At 41.1% G+C, this 15561-nt stretch overlaps 1 protein-coding gene across 3 annotated transcripts in view; it reads left to right on the forward strand.

Annotated features, from left to right (window-relative positions):
• RNF130 (ring finger protein 130) overlaps window positions 1-15561 on the forward strand; it is a 55600-nt gene that overhangs the window by 32718 nt on the left and 7321 nt on the right. Inside the window, exons 6-9 of one of the 3 annotated variants that reach the window (XM_069029266.1) lie at window positions 3842-3938; window positions 4952-5156; window positions 7183-7276; window positions 10066-10254. In XM_069029266.1, coding sequence (XP_068885367.1) covers window positions 3842-3938; window positions 4952-5156; window positions 7183-7276; window positions 10066-10081 — 412 coding nt within the window. In that variant the 3' untranslated portion in view covers window positions 10082-10254. Of the gene's footprint in view, window positions 1-3841; window positions 3939-4951; window positions 5157-7182; window positions 7277-10065; window positions 10255-15561 lie in introns of those variants that run through there. The other 2 variants (XM_069029268.1, XM_069029267.1) reach the window with 2 other exon arrangements.

Genomic DNA, 15561 nt, shown 5'->3' on the forward strand with positions numbered 1-15561 from the left:
ACTCTGTGCCTCAGCAGAGGAATCTGGGCAGACACACAGCAGGCAAAATCTACCAGCAGCTGAGCAAGCTGCACCTAAAATTCTGTAGCGAAACACCACATTTGTGATGTAAAGTTTCATGGCGTGTGGGAAATTGTGGCCAATCTAAAAATAAAGTATGGTTAAAATGGTAGAAATTCAACTGCATTTGTTTGCAGTAGCTCCTTTTGTGCTTCAGAGAGAGAAGTATGTTTAGTACCAGCAGCCTATGGACATACCTATAACTTTAGTGCACTGAGGGACAAGCAGCCATCTGTTTTAGGCTTCCAAGCTTGAGGAATGTGTCTTTTGTGACTGTCATTATGTAAGGGAAAAATAAGTAGAGGAAGCATATGTCAGAGGGATCCTAGCAAAAGACAAACTTCATGGACATTTTCTTTCTTCAGGTAATTTTATTCTACCATCACACTGTTGCATTTAGGGGCTGAACAGGCACTAGGTGAAAAGTGATCAGGAGTGGGTAGTGTGAAGGATTAGTGAGAGATAAGGGATGGGGAGAGCAAAGTGACAGGTTAGAGAAGAGCAGAAAATGACATTGGAAAGGGCAGAAAGATATCCAAGGAAGGAAGGAAGGAATTAACAAGGTAGCAAAAGAATTAAAAGAGTTGTGAATACTATAAAATAGATGGCTTTTGAGCCAAATTCTTAATTTCTATCCTGGACAAGAAGGAGGAAAGTGACAAAAGTGACTAAACCTCATTTTCATATTTTTATCTGTTTGATTCTGTGCTGCTGCAAATAGCTACCTTTTTCTTTTTAAGACCAAATCAACACAGAGTCTTGATGGCATCCTTTCTGCCTCCTGCAGTGCCTTGGACCCCAGGGTCAGGGGAGCAGCTGCCCCCAGCAGTAGCCAAAGATGCTCTTTGCAACAGCAAAGGTCCCTTTGGTGGGATGCTGCACTGAGAGCAGGGAAGAGTAGTGAGCTCTAGGGAAACAGCACTTGAAAATCATTCAACCCTTCTCCTTCTGTCATGTGCAAATTTGGAGGCCTTACACCACTAAAAGAGATTCCTAACTCACTTTCCCCCCTGTGAAATGCTGCAAAGAAGCCGTGTTGTACAAGAGTTGGTGTTATGGTGTTTATTACCAGCTGGAGGGCAACTGGCTTGGGTGTGCTGACAGAGTGGAAAAATACCTGCAGGTCACCTGCCTGGAGTTGTGCCTGCATGGGAGACTCCATCAGTGCTGCCAGCCTGGCTGCTGGCCCTGCTTCCTCCAGCCCGAGGCTGGAGAAGCAGCAGAGGCTGTGTCACACCTGACTCCCCAGCGTGTGGCTCCTGAGGGAACATCACCAGTTGTCGTGACCAAGAGCAACTCGCTGGGAACTCTTCAGATTTATGGTCCTGGAATACCAATGACAGAAGCAGGAAGAGGAGGAAGGTTTATGAGAGCAGAAATTGCAAGGGCTTACTTTGTCAGTGTGAGGTTTGAAAATAATTCTTGTTTGCTGTCATCATTGCTGTATAACTCCTTTTTAACTCTTGCAAACAGACAAATCAGACAGAGCCTGAGCCACAATAATGCTATCAGCAAACTTTTTAAGAGGTAGAGAAACTCTGTAAGTAGTAGGCAGAGCCATGATTTCTAAATCAAGAACCTTTGGAGAACTGCACTTCTTTGAAACACATTAATAAACATCCATTAAGGTTTAGGAACTAAAAGCAAAGAATTAAGGGGTCACAAAACCAATTCAGCTGTGTATATAAATATATCAAAGTGCTAATGACTTTTTAAAATAACTTATAATATTTAGTGGATGCATGTTGGCATCTACATCAGTCGCCTGCTTCACTTGATCTGAGTGCTTCTGCAGCACTGATTAGCCAATAATGATATAATAAAGCTGTTTCATACTTCTGTGGACTCTTGATGTCTGCCCTTGCCCAAAATATTAGATTTTCAGGTTTGTTCTACTTTAAAAAAACAGACTCCAGAGACTTAAAAGAAAACAAGCAAATAAAAGTCATAATTTGCCTAACATAGAAAAATAGCATCTCTGTATGTTTCAGAATATTTAAAACCATTTTGTATCAGCCAGAGTTTCTAAACATTGTTTCCTGTAGTTTTGTGAGTAATGAAGGGAATGCATTAAGAGTAATAATAGAAGTGAGTCTATTTTGGGTGATGATTTGAACACAAGGCACTGTACATACCCTGTTTTTTGTGATTGCCATCTTGCTAGAGGACCCACGCCAGCCAAGTGACTAACTGAGGTTCTTTAAGTTTCTATTCCTGCATTATCTGGGATAGAGATAAGCAAAATTCTTTTGCTCCCTGTCTATCTTCTATTGACTATTTTACATCCTAATTGTGCATCTTTAATTAGTACAGGTAGGACATAGAGCTGTAGCTGCCTAGAACTTCGTTATGTTGATATTCTTTAGTCCCTCCATCAGTCTGAGTAGACATAGAACATAATTATATACTGTCTTTTGCAATGTTTAACAGTTCCAGGAAGCCTTTCAGAGACTTAAAAGCAGATAATCTGGCAACGTGCCTCATTTGGTCTCTGGTGTTAAAATCCCAAAGGACAGGGAGCAAAGAGCTCCCGTATTCCATGATGAGCTTTCTGAGGCACAGAGCACAAGTGTAACCCGAGCAAGGAGGGGGCAGAGAGTATCTGAGCTTTATGCTGCCTTGGGGGCACACATGACCACCTCTTGCAGACCCTGCTGATGCCTCAAATAGATGGCAAGAACTGCTTGTTCTGCCCCCTCCCCCTTTCCCTGCTCTTCGCTGATTAAGCAGCCCTTGTAATTGCTGATCTTTGTCATGATCACCAGTCTGTCGTGTTTGGGTGTGCCTGCTCTTACTGGCTTCTTGCTCTGCAGTCAGCACCACTGGAAATGAAGGATCAGGGCTCTTATCATTGGAGTTATCATAGGCAGCTACTCAGATTGGGTTTTTATGAGTATTTGCTGAATCTATATTGGGTAGACAGTCTTGTGATGCCCTGAATATCCTCTGAAAAGTTCTTTGCCTTTTGGAAAGCTAAGAGAGCATTCATTTCCTTTACTTCCTTTAATTTATATATACCTTGTTTTGGTCTCTGCATATTCTTTTCTTGTTATACTGGTTTATATCAATCCCAACCCTGTTACATTATATTCATGTGTGTGACTAAGACTTTGAATGCAGTGTAGGAGGCAATGCAGACTGTTGCCTATTGCAGAGTTCCCTGCTGTGCAAGTAGGAGCACAATTTACCTTTCCACCTCTGAAAGCCCAGTTTGCCTCTCCTTTTATTTTTATGACAATCATATCATGATGGACATGTTTTCCTTCTTGATATCAAGAAATACTGATGGCAGAGGGAAAGCCTTCTTTTTACTTCGATGTGATAATTATAAAAGCCTTTTCAAAGTCAAACAGGAATGTGTTTGGGTTGGTTCCACTGACTTGTGAACAAAATTGACAGCTGATGGATCTATACTCTTCCTACACAGTTTATGGTCAAATTCTGCATCAAAACTGAGACAAGACTGTAGACAAGTTATGGTGGGAATAGCATTACCTTGGTTCTTTTACCTTACATCTTCTACTCATATCCACAGTAAAAGGGGGGTGTGAGATGGGAATTAAAATCTTCAAGTGTTTCCTCCTAATTGAACTATTAGTAAAGAGTGACAACAACAAGCAAATTTTTTTTAGTTACTGCAATTACCACAGAATACTGGCAATTCTAAGATTTGCATGTATTTTAAAATTTAAAAAAGCAACTATCCAAAAGTTTAAGTCGTTTTCATTGTATAAAATAGAATTGTTTGCAAACTATGTATGTACCTTCTCTGTTCTTCTAGGCACGTGTTCCACAAAGTCTGTGTGGATCCATGGCTCAGTGAGCACTGTACGTGTCCAATGTGTAAACTGAACATTTTGAAGGCACTGGGAATTGTGGTAAGTTGCTCTGTTGTGAGCTCTTCTTTCTCCCATGTCTGAGACCCAGAACAGGAAGAATAATTTTAGGAGAGAGAGGGGTAAGGGTGTTCCAGTACCCTTACTGAGAAAATATTAGGGGGGTTTTACCAATTTCTTTGCTGCTGATTTGTTGTTGGTCCTTCTTTCCCTGGTTGGTCATTGAGAATATATTGTTATATTTGCATTTATGGTAATTATCTGCTGGAAGTATGCTAGATTCTCTGTAATCTTCCCTTTTCTCAAGTCCTTTCAACCCTTCCTTGTTATATTTACTCTGTGAATTTTGTGTTCTCATGGTTTCCTGTAGACAGTCTTAAATTTGCACATTAAAAGCCCCACTGTAGCCAAGGGCAGTGAGTTTTCCTCAAGCAACTCATGTCTTATGGGATCCCCATAAGACATTATGCTTTGGTTGACCAGTTCACAAAGGGAGAGCAGTGAAACCTCAAAGAAGATTTTTTTAATCTTTCCTGTATGAGGAGAAAATTATAAAGTGGGAGTGATGCTCTTTTCAGAGTAGGAAAAGAACATATGGAGAGACTGTCTAAACTGGTTTTTGATTCAAGAGAGTGAGAATAATCAGGTCTCCATTTTTAGCTGTGTCAGTTGCAAATTTGCACATTTCCGAAGAAATAGTAGCAGATCTATTGTGGATGACCTGTTTTTGCAGTTAATGACATACCTGGGTTTTTAGCAGAGGATACAGTAGAATCAGAGTTTGTCATGGTTGTGGTAAACCATACAGGCATAGGCTATGATACAAGTGTATTTGAGTCCCATCCTTGCATCTCAATCGTTTTTTCTGCTTCTTCTTTCTCCTCTTAAAGAGGTGACTTCAGGTAGAAGTTGTTCATTCATGCGTTTCTCTCCTGTGTGACCTCAGCACAGCCACAGTGGCTGAAAGAAGTGTGTGTGGGTGGGTTTGTTCAATGTATAGATTTGCTACCCATAGAACATTCACTGCTGTAACATGGAGCTGTGTTTTTGCCCAGCCCAACGTGCCGTGCACAGATAATGTAGCCTTTGACGTGGAGAGGCTCACGCGGGGGCAGCCGGCGAGCAGGCGCTCGGCGCTCGGCGACTTCGGCACCGACAGCTCCCTCAGCCTGGAGCCCTTGCGCACCTCGGGCATGTCCCAGCTGCCACAGGACGGGGAGCTGACACCAAGGTCAGGAGAGATCAACATTGCAGTGACAAGTAAGTGTCCTTTGGCTCCCAGTACCATCCTATGGCTTCTGTGGTGTGTGTGTCCCTCTGTGCTGCAGGGCCCTGGTGATGGATGTCCCTGCAGGGACAAAGGTGACCTCAGTGTCTCTGCAAGAGGCATATGCTTCTTATTGGAACCAATAACTTTAGGTATGACAGTGCCAACACTTCCATTATTAATGGTATATCCATTTAGATCCGCATGCAAAGAACCCTGGATGAACTAAAATGGCACCAAAATAACCTTCGTGAATTCGGTAACCAGCACGAGAAGCTGGATTGCCAAAATTATTATTTATCCCTTCAGAATACTTTACGTGCAATAATTTATACAAATATAAATATTTTAGCCGACTGCTATTTCTGCAGACATTTTTTCCCCTGAGAACATTGCTACTGGAATTCTGACGTCACTTAGCAGGTGTTTTTTCTTATAAAATTTGTGAATTAAAGAAGCATTTGATGTACCAACATTTGAGTATTGTCCAAGTGTTTTATAACATCAGAAAAGTATTCCTGCACTGCTTGAAAGCTCTTATCCATAAGAGCTGCATGGAAAATTTCCACTTACTGGAATTTACCTAGGGTTTTTAATGTACAATAGCACTATAATGAATACAAAACTATTGCATCAGTTTTCCATATGCTGTATAGTCTCAACTTGATGCATGAATGGTTGTTTTTCTGGATGAATTGCAAAAAACAGAATCCATGCAGTACAAGAGTCTAATTTTCTCCTTGTATTTTGCTTATGTGCTTATGTGATCTAGATTTTGAACTCAGTGGCACTGGTTGCCACTGATACATCTATACAAGGCAGTGACACCAATGCAGTTCATTAGAGTGTTTCTTTAGATGCTGTAGCAAAGTAAATGTCTCATTTAAAAAAAACCCTCACCTTATGGAAAACATAGTCTATATCTAGAAATGTCCTGATCTGAGATGGGAAAATCCCCCTACAAAATCTGGATTCTCCACAAAGCCAGTAAGTCACTTTGCCATCCAGAGTTCAACCTCTGGTTCACCTTGCACTCAGTTGTCTTGTGGAACAAGAACTGATCTGTGGCTGTGCTGCTTCCTTGTCATGGGTGGGAAAACTGTAGTTTTCTCTTTTTACTAACTGCCTTTTCAGAAGGTGTTTTTACTGTCTGTTCCCAGCTGTAGTGCTGCTTGTGCACAGATGGGATGCCAGGGTAAAACAAGAAATAACCACCAACAGTTCATTCTGATAATGTTTATAAAGTAGAGCTTTAGAAAGGGCTCTTGAAATGTTTGTATTTTATGGGTGACACATGAATTCTTTGATGCATGAGAGTTAAACCAAAAGCTGTATTCAACAACTGTGTTTGTATTCTGAACTGTTACTGTATGCCAGGTTGATCCTGGGGAGAATTTTGAATAGTGAACATTCTTTAATAGACTTCTTTATACTACTTTTTTTTTTATATATGTATGTGTCTACTCCAGTGTTGAAATTATTTTTCTGCGGGTTTATCTGTCTATTAAGTGGAAAACTCTAGTTAAGTTTTACTGTTGAGCAATCTATCCTGACTTTTGTTGGGTTTTAAGTAACACTATAACATAAATTCAGGAGGGAGGGGGCAAAGACACAGTTGAAGTATGACAGTACTTTGGGTGTGCTTATGTGAAAGAGTTGCATCTCACCAAACCTAACCCAACCTGACAGTCGTCTTTCTGACTTGGGGGTGGACAGAGTTTTCATTACATTTTCCCTTGATCCTGCATTTCACTTTACATTGTTAAGTAACTTTTCTTTATCACTAACCCTGGGCTCAGCCAGGAAATACTGTTGTGCCATGCTTTTTTCCGCACCTCTCTCCACTTCTTCTTTGCTAGCCTTCTCCCGTCAGTAACTCTGTGGCTTAACCTCCTTCTGCTTCACCTCCTGGGGCCAGTCATGGCTTAGAAGCCTCTTGCCTTCCGCCAGTGGTGTTTGAGGGAAATATTGGCATCGCTTTCTCCCACGAGTGATTTCCTCCCTTTCCTTTGTCAACAGAAGAATGGTTTATTATTGCCAGTTTTGGCCTCCTCAGTGCCCTTACACTCTGCTACATGATCATCAAAGCCACAGCTAGCTTGAATGCTAATGAGTAAGTAACTATTTAGATGTTTCTGTGCATTTCTGGTGGGTGTGTGTCATGGACAACATTGGGAATAAATACCAAGAGAAGGGGGAATGTATAGTTTTCAAGGAATCAAATTTCCTGCTTTTCTCAAGTGTTGAGTGTCTGTTAACAGCAGGTTTCAGGGTAAAGTCCCTCTTAATTTATATTTAGCTGGCTTATCTGAGGAAATCTCTTTGCTAAGTGGAGACGTGAAAAGGGGAAAATAGAGAATATTTATGTTCAGTTTTTGATCACTGGTCTAGGTAAACATTAGATTTCTGCCATTAAATTCCCATGTTCAAAATTTACCTGCCAGAGCTAAAACTTACTACCAGCAGTTACCTCTGACAGTTCTCACCTTAATTTTATAGTCAAATTTCATATTAAACAAAAATAATTCTGTACTCCTAGTTGGCACACTTTCAGCTAAAGGGAAAAAAAAGGTGTTTAAATAGAAAACTAACTTCTTCTTCTTAGGTGAGGGAGAGATGAAAACAGTGAATGCAGTACTGTTTCTCCTGTCTTAAATTAAGGGAGGCTTGCTTCCATGCTTTCTTAACCTATATAGAAGCCCCCAGCCTCCCTTCAGACAGGCTGAACAAGAAATTACCCTAGCAGATGACTTCCAGTCTTTTTTTATAATTCTGTGTGTGGGCAAGTATAAATCTGTTCTGCAAATCTATTAACTAGGTACATCTAGCTATTTTCATGTAGGTTTACAGAATATCTGGGCTCAGGATATATGTTTAATCATAATTTAATTATTTATTTGTGAAGGCAAAGTGTCAACATCTTTCTTTGTCTCTGAACATCTTGACACAGCTGAGTTTCCATTAAAGTGCTGATCTCTCAACCAGAAGTGGGGTGAGATCCAAAGGAATGCTGCCTGGAAATGCAGCTTTATAAACATTTTCTTTGGTTTTTTTTCTTTGAGATAAGAGAAAGAAAGGGTTTGGATTTTTTTTTTTTACTTTTACTTTTTGGAAAGTATAAGGTGTCTTTCTCAATAAGATGGAAACATGTCTAATAGTCTCCAGTATAAAATTTTAGACAATCTCAAGGTAATCATCTTCAGGAGGGTCTATAATATTGGTCATCAGGGATTTTCCATTACCATTAATTTGCAAATCTTCCTCCTCTTTTCATATGCTTATTCCAAAAGGGCTTCATGAAGAAAACTTTTAGAACTTCAAATAGCCTTATCAAGTCTACTGATTATTATTTTTTTCCATTTGTCAAACTCCTGAACTTGCAGCCATCAACCAGCAACTTGGCAACATGGCTGCAGCTGAACATCCTTAATCTGCCTGGAAAAATAGCTTGGGAAGGCATGGGGCAGGATGGGCTGCAGAACAGGAATGTCTGCATTGCTGGGCACTTGCACGTCATTGAGAAGGAGGAGGAGCTGTAGCCCATGAAGTCTCATCCAGATGTGGGCACTGATAGCAGCTGCATTTCTGCCTTGCCTTGCAACTCCTCTTTTTGTTGCTCAGTGGGATCTGGGACTGTTTTTACTGCAAGGACAAACTTGCACATTGGCAGGGACTTTGGGCCTCCAGCAAAGTGTTTTCACATTGATGTTCCCTCAGTACAAACAAAGGGTGTGCTGATACAAGGAGAGCTCCTTTTCTGAGTGATAGGAATTAAAATGCGAGCACATCGAGTGTGTACTTGAGACAGACTTGAGAAAACTCACAGCCACAGAAACCAGAGCTTCAAAAATCACTTATTTGGGTAACTGAGGTTCCTGGCTGTGGCCTTCAACCTCAGCAGCTCTTCATCTGAATCCTTTGGGATCTGAGCAGCCTCCACAAGTGCTGCTGGGTTTGACTACTCATTTTAGACAGTTTAAAATGACACTAATGCTGAGATTTGTTGTGTCTCTGACACCTTCCCAGTGCCGGACAAAGAATTTCCTGTGCTGAATATCACGCCAGATACATGGCAGCTCCTTCTCATTGCTTTTTCTACTAAACATACCTGCTTTTTATGTTGCTCTCCATGTAAAAAGCAATGCTGTGGCATACCCTGCCTTTTTATGATAGTATTTCAAGAGGAACCAGAGGCGTTTTTATTGTTAAAAAACAACAGTAGCAAGAATGAGGCCATGTAATACACTGATGCAAGTAAAAGGCTTGAAATTCTGCTTTAAAACTCACCTAAAACCATATCCTGTACCTGTTTTTTGCTGTCCTTCCCACAGCTTAAACATAGTTATTTAGAGCAGTAGTTCTGGAGTTGTGAGTATATACATATTTAGCTGTGTATATGTATGTTTGTGTGTATGTATAAATACACACACATGCATTTTTAAATAGTTGTGACAAAAGTAAACATCGTCTAAGTGATAAGAAAATAAGGAACCAGCTGCTTTCTCTTGGTCTCAAAATAACCTTGCAGTACTAGTATTAAAAGTTTTAGGCAGTGTTTGAAAGGAACAGAAGCAGCACATTTTGCTTGCTTCCTAGGTAATGGTCAGAAATTACTGTGTAAGTGTGGGTTTAAGCCCAAAAAGCCCAAATGTTGGATTGGACCACTTACAGAAAGTTTTCAGTAGCAGATGGAGTGTCCTCAAGAGCTTAGAAGTGCTCAGACCTCTGGCTGTCCTGTAGGAATGATGTGACAAATACAGATCTCTTAATGCTCTGGCTTTGTATAATTTGTTATTTTTCACTAGCTTACTTTTACAGGATTTTTTTTATTTATTTTTTTTTTAGTATTGGCAGTATTAACTTTAACATAAATATTTTGTTCCTTTTTTTTCTGCCCTGCAGAGCAGAATGCTATTGAAGAAACACTTTCCGGCCGATTGCCTTGGAGAGAGACACCTATTTTTATGCATCATTTATCGATCATGCAGCACAAGCAATTATTTAGTACATTCTATTTTTTCATAAAATTTGCTGATGCCAAAGCTTTGTATTAAAGAAAAAGTGAGAAATAAAAAAACTTTAATTATGAAATCTTACTCTCTGAGAATTTCATTTTTCTTGGGCTTTCTGTGTTAGTACTCAAGTCTGAGAGCATTTTGTAAATTTTACAAGGTGCTTTATTTCCTTTGAATGATTCCATCTTTGCAAGTCTCTGTTATTCTCCATTCATTTGGGACAGAAGCAGTGTAGTAAGTAGTGGAAATCTCATAAAGTGTCATTGTTATGATGCCACTCAAGTGACTTAACTGCCACTGAAGTGACAAACAAGTGTTAGCAATCATTCCACACCAACTTGTTAGGGAAAAAAGCTGGGTCGAGATGTCAATTCTGCTATAATGGACTTACCATTCCAGCTGTGAATTAATTTGAAATAAAAACATTTTCTCAGTTTCTCTTTCTGTAACACTCCCAGTCGCCCTGGGAGCACTGCAGTATGATTTTTGCCTTGAGGCCGGGCATTGCTGGAGATTTGCAATGCTGTTGTCTCAAAACACAGATCATAAACCTTTTCTGTCTTTTACCCCACCCTGCTTTTGATAATAGTGAAGCTGCTCTAAACCTCTTCTTCCTTCCTAACAACAAGGGAAAACGCAGCATTTCCCCCACTGCCCTGCGTGAAGCCTCCTTTCATATCCATGGTGGAGGTTAGTTTTGGTTCAAATTCAGATCATAGGAGATTGATAACACTCTTCAATGTAGAAACTCTATGCAAGCATGTCCCTTCTTGCCACAGCTTCTGTACTGGCAAGGAGAAGGAGGCAGAGGGAAAACATCTCCCCTCACTGTCCTCACTCCGGCTGCTTCACACAAGTTATGCAAGCCCTGTGTGAGTAATTCACAACAGTCAGTTAAAACACGCGGGCCTGAGTCGCAGCCAAGTGCTAATGCTTGACTTAATGAGATGGGTAAATGAAGGTAACAAGTTGGGAAGGAAAAAGGAACTGACAGAAGTTAAAAACTATTCTGCATTTGGTTGTTTTTGTTGTTCTCGGATCAAGATGTAGAAACTGAATGCTTTCTAATTTAATTAAATGAACTGAGAGAAGCAATTTTGCTGTAAGATTTAATTTTTTTATGTACTGGGAACTAGAGGATTTAATTTAATTTTATTTTTATGTATAGGCACTTCTAGAATTTAGGAACACAGCCAGATGCTACATTAAAATAGTTTCTTAATTCTTATTTGTCCATCAGACTTCAGCTGAGAAGGCAGCTTTTATAATAAGCAGTGAAGAATGTGATAGCTTCAGTGCATTTAATAGAATTCTTCTTCAATGTGTCCTTGTGAAATTCTGAAAGAAATATGAAAACAAATCAATAGAGCAGTAAGTGCATTTTGAAAGACTGGAAAACCCCTTTGGACTTACTCATGAGAAGAAAAAAACCTCAAACATTCTGTGTCTGAGGGCTGTGTGCATGTAACGTACAGCATGTTTCAGCTGAGTGTTGTTGCCAAAAATGGAGGAATGTGGTTAGAGCAGGATTTAGGGAACAAGCTACGATAGATGTTTTTTCACTCATCTCTCAACAGCAGTAGTAAAACTGATAAGTTTGTGCTTGTCTTCTGAAACAAAATTCCTTAAGTGTTATTTCATGCTGTTGCACAGGGACAGCATGAGCAGAGCAGTGACCCAGATGCAAAAGGCACCATAATAGTTCTGGTTTGTGTTTCTTCTTCAGAACCGCAGCAGAAGGAGAAGTTGAGTACTATTTGGAACAAAAACTTTTTAGTGCATTTCCCTCTATGGAGGATTTAAATAACTCAGCATCATCTTTTCTAGTTTGTCTTTTGAGCCTCTAACAACTGTCCCAACAAAATGCTAATAATGATACAACTTTTGATAGGTTACTTTGAGGTCAAGCAATCAGTGCATGTTTATCTGTTAGTGAAATAAATATGTTCAAAGATGAACTCTGCATCATCCCAGAAACTCTTTTTTCTTTTTTTTTTTTTTTTTTTACTCTGTATAGACAGAAGGAAATCCCCAAAGTTTTTCATAGAATCATAGAATCACCTAGGTTGGAAAAGCCCTCTAAGATCAAGTCCAACCATTAACCCAGCACTGCCAAGCCCACCACTAAACCATGTCCCCAGGTGCCACATCTGTATCTTTTAAATACCTTGATCCAGCCTATCCAGATCTCTGTGCAGCCTTCCTGCCCTACAGAAGATCAACCCAACTTGGTTTTGGCTGCAAGCTGACTGAGGGTGCACTCAATCCCCTCATCCAGATCATTGATAAAGACATTAAACCGGGCTGGCCCCAGTACTGAGCCCTGGGGGTGTGACTCCATTCCCCATTGTTCCCTGGGCTGAGCCATCCAGCCAGTTCTTAACCCATGTACAGTGCACCTGTCCAAGCCATGGGCAGCTGCTTTCCAAGAGAATGCTGTGGGACATGGTGTCATACTCCCCCAAAGTACAGGTAGACACATCCACAGCCTTTCCTTCATCCACTAAGTGGTTCACCTTGTCACAGAAGACCAGGCTGGTCAAGCAGGACCTGCCTTTCCTGAACCCATGCTGCCTGGGTCTGACCCCCTGCTTGTCCTGGATGGGCCATATGATGGCACTAGGATGATCTGTTCCATGGCCTTCCCTGGCACTGAGGTCAGGCTGACAGGCCTGCAATTGCCCAGACCCCCTTTCCAGCCCTTCTTGTAGCTGGGTGTCACATTTGCTGACCACCAGTGAGCTGGGACCTCCCCACGTAGGTGGGACTGGTGGTAAATCATGGGAGGTGGCTCTGTGAGCACCACAGGGCTCCCCCAATGTGTCTCCTTCCTTGCCTGTCCCTTCTGAAGTGTTTTCAGCCATCTGTTGCAACACTCCACTTGTGCCGGTCATGCTACCATGTCTCCACAATGGCAACCATGTCATGGTCTTCCTGCTAAGCTGGCTTTGAGGAAAGGGTGCTTTATGAAATAGTCCCACTCCGTTATTCCTTAACTGAGATGATGTCTAAAACAGATTGAGGTAGGGAGTACTCTGATCAGATTTCCACCATAAGATGTCTTTGTGCCTGAGGAGCTGTGGAAGGGACTGCAGCTTGTGGCTGAAGGTGGCCCTGATTAATGACTAAGGGCGTTAAAATACTTTCAGGTGGAAAGGGAACACCAGGTGATGCTTAATCCTGGTGCACCTGCAGTGCTGTGTCTTGAGTTTTTGGCCTTGGTGTTGTGCTTGCTTTGGTGGCATCCTATGGTAGGTATAAAGATCAATTCCAGGGTAGTATGTTTATTTTCAGACTCAATGCAAGTTATCTGAAAAAGTTATTTTAAAGCATATAAGAAGAATAGTGGCAGAGAGCACTGAAGGATTCATTTTCATGTATTAAAATTGCATGCAGCCTTCCCATTTGTTTTCTGTACCTAAGGGATAAGCCCTGATCTTTCTTGGTAAGTGCGAAATAGGAAGAACAGATTCATAAGCTGAATTTGGAACTGCGGATGTTTGTACTTGTCCTTAAAATACATTTATTCAGTAAATTTATCAGCTGGAGCGATGCCATGTTTTTAAACAAACAGTAGCAATTTTCTGCATTAAGAGGAGCGTGGCTGGGTCACTGTGCCCTGCTGAGTCTTCTGCTCCAGCTGTAAGCTGTGGGCAATGCTCCTGGTTAATGGAGCACCTGAAGATTGAGTGGTGGAAAATACTGAGCAGCAGCTGGATTCTTAGCTCTGGGCTGGCTGCTCTGGATGGGAGAGGAGACACTTAGGAAAGGAAGGAACGATGTGTCTCATAAGTGGTATGGAAGCCAAGAGATGTCTATCTGTATGGAAACATTCAGCCTCCCTGGAAGTGGGTGGCTTAAATTTCTTTTGCCAAGAAGGACAAAAACATCACAGTAAAGAATTTTAGAGGTGTTGGATATACACTGCCTATTTCAAGATTAATATAAAATATGTGTTGTCAGATGACCTGTCTGCCTGTTGATTAAATCTCTCCCTCGAGCCCACTAGAGTGGAAGTCTGGGTGCACACAGAGGAAATGACAGCCTGGGCTGTCTGCTTCCTAATCCCAGGTTTGATTTCTGTGTAATGAAAACAAGAGCAGCCTCAAACTTTTAGAATCCCTTTGGTTTGTTTGAGCACTGGTTGTGCATTACATTGCAGCAGGTGGAGGAAGGGGAGATGAAATATCCAATATTCACGGCTTATTTCAGCTGCAAAATGAGACTCGCTCATCAAAAAGCAGATGATCCTGACTCATAATACAGTCTTGAAATCAGTTTTATCTGGTATGATTTCAAAGCAGGTTCAGGGTTATTTTTTCGTTGAATCATAGAATCATTAAGGTTGGAAAAGACCTCTAAGGTCATCGAGTCCAGCTCTTGGGAGACAGACCGTGATCATCTGGAATCCATAAAGTTCCAGCTTTATGTTTTCTCAAACACTCGACCTTCATTTATTTATTTATTTATTTGCTTTTATTTTAAGCATTGCCCAGTTTTAAAAACCTGTAAATGTGGGGGACGATTCAGATCCAGAAAATGGGCATTTATCATCCCCCACTGACTGCTTCTGTGAAGTATATTCCAAGACAGCCCACTTGTTCCAAGTACCTGGACATATGCTCCTGGCAGAGTGAACAGTTCACTCCTGTGCAATGTAACTGCTAATTCCACTCTTATTTCAGTTAACTACGAGATCAAAAATTCATTTGCTTATGAGAACTTCCCATTCTCACTGCAAATGGCGGAGTGAGTGTGTGCACTGACTTTTGCTTGTAAAAGAGCAGCAGATCCATTGCCCAGCTCCAGTTTCCTGCTGTTCTTAGCAAGGATTTGACCTGGGCACACAAAGTCTGTGTCTTTTGGGTGAGTGGGGAAGGAGAAAAGGCATTTTGGACAGTAGCAGCTGAATTCTTCTTTTCTTATGTCTTCTGTAAGGTCTTTATTTCAGAATGAGATAGGCTGGGCTCAAAATTTGGCAAAGAAAGGGAGATTTAAGCAGCTAAAATTTGCCAGGGCTAAAACTACAATTCCCTAAGCATCTTGCTTCACTGATGCCTGAAACTGGAGGCACCTTAGTTTGTTGAATGCCTTCTTGATGAACTTGGAAGCTTTTCAGTTGCCTCCAGTTTGGCTCAATGTAGCTGCCTGGTGTATTGTAATCTAAGCAGCCTTGCTCTCAGCTAATCCCCTCTGGGATCGAGAAACAAGGTAATGAAGCGTTTTGGCCAAGGGCCTGATCTGATGATAGATGCTTTCAGAGAGAATCGTTTGTGCAGCAGGAGGGCTGGGCTCCTTGCAAAAACACATATGTGGATTCAGAGAACTGTGGGAATGCCAGACCACCGAGGGAAGAAAATTAACTTCCACTCCCCACTTCATC

Source organism: Aphelocoma coerulescens, chromosome 13, assembly GCF_041296385.1.
Source record: "Aphelocoma coerulescens isolate FSJ_1873_10779 chromosome 13, UR_Acoe_1.0, whole genome shotgun sequence".
Classification (NCBI taxonomy): domain Eukaryota; kingdom Metazoa; phylum Chordata; class Aves; order Passeriformes; family Corvidae; genus Aphelocoma; species Aphelocoma coerulescens.